This window comes from Uloborus diversus, chromosome 3 (genome assembly GCF_026930045.1).
Source record: "Uloborus diversus isolate 005 chromosome 3, Udiv.v.3.1, whole genome shotgun sequence".
In the NCBI taxonomy this organism is placed as follows: Eukaryota; Metazoa; Arthropoda; class Arachnida; order Araneae; family Uloboridae; genus Uloborus; species Uloborus diversus.
This window is the reverse complement of record NC_072733.1, coordinates 32,837,479-32,842,654: the sequence shown is the minus strand read 5'-3', so window position 1 is coordinate 32,842,654 and position 5,176 is coordinate 32,837,479. Positions and strand designations below refer to the sequence as shown.

The following is a 5,176-nucleotide window of genomic DNA, read 5'->3' as shown; positions in this document are numbered from 1 at the left end:
AGCCCATGTGAAGTGTTTGAAGTTAAACTACCCTTAGCATATTCAATAGCTTTTGGTGTGCAAAAAATCTTCAAAAGTTTTTTTGAAGCCAGGAGCACAAATGATGATGTTTTTCGGGCCTAAATCATATTTCTTGAAAAACAGTGGCACAAGAAAGATTAACTGAATTCTTTGGGAATGTACAGGAATAAAAAAACAGGCAAAGCAAGTATGTTAAAACATTTATAATTTTTTAATGAACCTGTTTTTTACAAGCACTTGTTTATAACTAGGCTTGCCAGACATCCTGGTTTGACTAGGACAGTCCTGGTTTTCAGAAAAAATCCCGGTGTCCTGGCCGTTTTACTTCATATCCCGGAAAAAGATAAATTTCATTACAAGTGACAAAAAACCTTAAAAATAATTAACTGTGAAGGATAATTTAGGGTAATTACTATATCATTTGTAAAATTGGGTACTAAAATTAATACTGGATTAGCTTGTGAGGATTTTTACAAGACCAAAACCAAAAGAAACTGTCTGAAAAAGTACTATAAAATGAAAAGAATAACTAAATAGTATTCAGTTTTTATTCCTAATTCAAAGTATTTTTTCGTACTAAAATAAATTGTAAATATCTACATCTAAGAAGTGAAATGTTCGAATTTTATCTGCTTATGTCATGTTTTATTACTACTGTTTTAGGTTCATAATTAGTAAACATAAAATTCATAGGAATAAACTGCCGTACACTCCCAAAATTTATCCACAGGTGTGTACCCTTTAGGATACTAGTGACATTGATGGGGGGGGGAGGACATTCCCGTGTCCCGGTTGAACATCTCAGATATATGGCAAGCTTATTTATAACTAGCAAAAATCGTGGTTCCTTCACTGTCGTTATAAGTGAGTTCAACTGTATTGTAGAACGATGAAGCAATTCTTTGAAGTGTTTGTTGTTTCATCCTTTGAATGAAAAATGGAGCAGAATATACATAAATTAGTTTTAAAAAATGCAGAATTTCTTAAAAATTTAATTGATACAGAAAAAAGTATTTGCATATATTTCAAGATTGAACTTTTTAGTAAAAGTTTTACAAAGAGCACCGTCATTCAAGCTTCACAAGAAATTTAAAGCACTTTTCAAATATAATATAAATATACTCTGACTTTGAAGATGGTTTTGAATTAACAATATATTCACTGGCAAAAGTTAAGAATAGGAAGTAAAATGTTAATTTCAAGAAGCCAATCTAATTCAGAGAGCTTGAACTAGCTGCAGAAGTAGAGTCAGCAGCAGATTTACAATGTAAAAATTGCAAGGGGCATCCAGGATATTGGGGCTATGAAGGGGATCCAAAAAGGCACATAAAAAGTTTTTGAAGCTCTATTTATCTTTAAGGTGTCACTAAAAATGCATTTGAAATGGGCCCATGAACCTGTATATCTGTCCTAGATAGAGTGTATCTATCAATATGTGCTTAGCTTTAGGAAAACAAGTATATATTTATAAGGGAAGAGTAGAATACCTTTTTAAACACTGACCTTTAAAAAAATCAACTAAAAATAATTTTATAATTACATATATGCTTTAGGAAAATTAAATTGAAATACTTTTCCAGAACAACTGGTTAGATATGTTCATTTAATGGGTTGCTTTCAGCACTACTTTCAGTTAAATCCTCAAAAACCTAATGGCGAACGTAAAAGTTCTCCCAGCTTTTTAAATTAATAACATATAAATAAAAATATTTTTTATGTCAAGCACCAAATACTAGTTTCATAACAATATTATGAATTTCTGGAAATGATGTGTTTAAGTATTCATTTATTGGTCTGATTACCTTAGATTTTGATTAGAAATATAAAAATAATTTGAAGGCATCAAGGTGGTATGTTCGTCTTCTTTCTCTAACAGCTGCTACTTATACAGCATGTCCCCGTTTAACCTGCATCTTTGCAACCGTTAGAACTAAACCCATACTTCCAGTTGCAAAAATGATTTTCAAAAGGTGTAGAGTTAAGATATTGAAAGTTTGAAGCAAAAAAGAAAAATATGAATTTTAACTCAATACGGACTTTAGATCCAGCTAACTTGTGTTTAGGTAAATAATCTCCATTAAACAATAATTCCAGCACAAAAAATTTTAAACATTTGCAACTAAAACTGAAATTATTTGGGACTGTGCTGTGCACAAGATGAGATTGGAATTTATCGCCCTTTCAGATTAATGAGAGGTTGTCGAAGTAAAGACAAAATATTTATATTTTTCATTGCTATTGAAAAATAAATGCAAATGTTATGCTAAGATATAAAAGCTCATGTAATATGAATAAACACTCTATGTATTACAATTTTACACCCTTGTTTGATGCTATATTTCTCAGAAAAGGTGTTATTGACTGTGAGTGCAAAGTGCCGTGATCCCAATACCTTTGGAGCATTTTAAAGCACAAAAGTTGCCTTTTTGGAGCATGAAGCGGACAAAAGTGCTTTTTGAGCAGTTCCATAAATATCAATTATCAACAATATGTTTCAAAATAACAAATAAAAAAACAAATAGGGTGAGAAGAACCTTGAGTATTTTTAAAAGAACATTTATTTTTTTGTTCTTTTGAGGTGATGTGGGGTGAGGGGCTCCAAAAAAGTAGCTCTGTAGAAAAAAGGTTGTTTTTCAGCATTTTTTTGCTTAAAAAAGTTGAAACAGTCGTTTAAAGGGAAAAAATATTGCATTAAAGTAGCCTGTAGCAACCCTACAGTAATTTCCAGTGGTAGAGAGTTTGGGACTGCAAAATATTGTCTATAAACAAAAATTTCTACTAGACCTATTAAGTAAAGCAGCATAAAGCAGAGAGCCAACTGTATCAGATTAAGATTTCTTTAAGCATAGATAGATATTTACCTTACATTTCCTGGAAGAAAAAAAAAATCAAGACATTCTACTCTTCCCTAAACAAACAATGTATTATTGAATTCAACAAGATATACCTTACTACTAATTTAATAAATATCTTCATACATTATAAATATATATTAAGCTTCTGTAATAAATTTTCTCCAGATAGATTATTTGTAAGAATAAAAGTAATAAATATATTTACACAAGGAAAGATAATAATAATATAGGAAAGTTTATCTTTCTGTACAAAATTTTTGGCATTTTCAAAGTCAGGCACCACAAGGACACTCAATCTTTAACATAAACACTGTGAGATTCAAGTTATTTTAGTCCACCTTGTTTTCAAAAATCATTTTTAAAAATATGATTTAAAATATGTCATTAAATTCAGAGTATGAATGATTAGAATAGCTTTTTAGCCCAACTCACTAAAACACACTCTGAATTTAAATAACAATGTTTTTTTTTTTAAAAAAAAATCAATTCAGATTCACATAATTTTTCTATAATTCTTCGAAAAAAGCTACGCGAGTTTTTGTGGAACCTGATTTTGTTCGTCTGAGAGTGGAGTATTTGTTTTCACCTCGACCAGCATTATCTTCATATATTTGATCGAGAGATGTTACATTATCTTCAACTTTTAAAACTTCAATTTCTGTTTTTAATTCTAATAATTGTTCGTGCAAATGTTTGCTTTTTTCTAAATATTCCACTCTTTCTTTCTCCATTTCAAGAGTCAACTTTTCCATTTCTTGATCTGCAATTAGATCATATGTTACAGAACTACGTGAATTAAAATGTTCTGAATCTTGTTCAGTATACTGCCTTGGCACAACATTTAAAACATCTATAGACATATTTGTTAAGTACGGTTTAGAATAATTGTTCTTAAATATTTCGTGTAGCTTTTCTTTAGCATCTTTTTCCGACATTTGAGCTCTTAAAAGTTCTTCTTTTAATCTTTCCGCTTCCTTCGCTCTACGCTCAGATTCCTGTATCATCCTGTTTGCAAGCAGTTCAGCCTCATAAGCTTTTCTCTCCATTAATTTCTTTTCTTCCTCAGTTTTTATGGCACTAATTCTGACTCTTTGAATCTCAGCTTCAGCATCTGACGCTTTTTGTGTAAGCAGCATCGCTTCTTCTTCAGCTATCCTAGCTTTTTCTGCTAAAAGTTCAGCCGTTTCTTCGGACCGACGTAAAGCTTCTAAAGCAACTCTAGCTTCTTCTTGGTACTGTGCCATTCGTTGCTGAAGTTCTGCTTTCTCTCTTTCAATTTCTTCTCTCAACTGCTTTTCTCTTGCAAGCTTATTGCGTTCAATTTGTCGGCGCACTTTTTCATCTTTTGCTTGTGCTTTCATTTGTTGAATTTCCATAGAGTCTGGTTTACGACGTCGCATAAAGAGATCATGATTTCCAATACACAGATCCAATATTAATTTGTTCATTCGAATTTTTGAAGAGTAAAACTGAAAGGACGGAGTACTTCTATCTACAAGTTTTATAGTAAATTTTTTATTATCAAAAGATATATTCCTAATTTCACTCCAGGGAAAGGTTATCTTTGGGGATAGCTTATTACTCCTCTCATAAATGTTGAGACCAAGAGCAGTGACCCCAAGCCATAACTCGCTCTCTTTCTTGTTACAGATTGAAAAATAGTTCACACCATACATGTCCAAGTCTTGGGCTATTTTCAAATATTCCATTTCTGCTTCATCACGTGTCATGCCTCGATGATCTGCATACCAAATTTTGATTCTCTCTTCCCACATTTCTAGTGTCATTTGATATTGGTCAACAACTCTTTGAGGTAAAAGATCTTCATTGGCTAACATGCCAGGTTTGTAAGTAGCTTCATCATAATCTCCGTACTTAGCCTGTACAGCATAAGAAGCTAACAAGACAGAGGCTTCGGGAGGGCAGTAAATGTCCATGTTAAGTACAGCTTGCTTAACTTGCAGGAAAAAAAGATGTTGTGTTATTTCTTGAACTAACTCTTCAGCCATGTCTTCGGGATAGAATTTTGCTAGAAATAAGAAAGGAACTGGCATTTTTTTAAGAATATCCTGATCACGAACTTTTCTATCCAACTTCAACCATGCTACGAAGCCCTCCGAGTCGACGTACTGTAGTCCAAAATACCAAACCTCACGAAGACCAATAGTCCGACTAACTAAATCGAAAAGATCTCTTCCGCTGGCTTTTAAATCGAGATCAAACTCCAATTCGGCATCCATAGTCGTGACACGGACGGGGAACACTTTCCCAGAAGGTTTCTTACTTTTTTTGAACGGCAT

General features: G+C 32.5%; 1 protein-coding gene across 1 annotated transcript; it reads right to left on the bottom strand.

Annotated features, from left to right (window-relative positions):
• Positions 1–250: 250 nt before the first annotated feature.
• Positions 251–5,176, bottom strand: LOC129218059 (merlin-like). The gene has a single exon (XM_054852242.1). It carries the CDS (start codon positions 5,174–5,176, stop codon positions 3,383–3,385), a length of 1,794 nt encoding a protein of 597 aa, XP_054708217.1. The 3' UTR covers positions 251–3,382.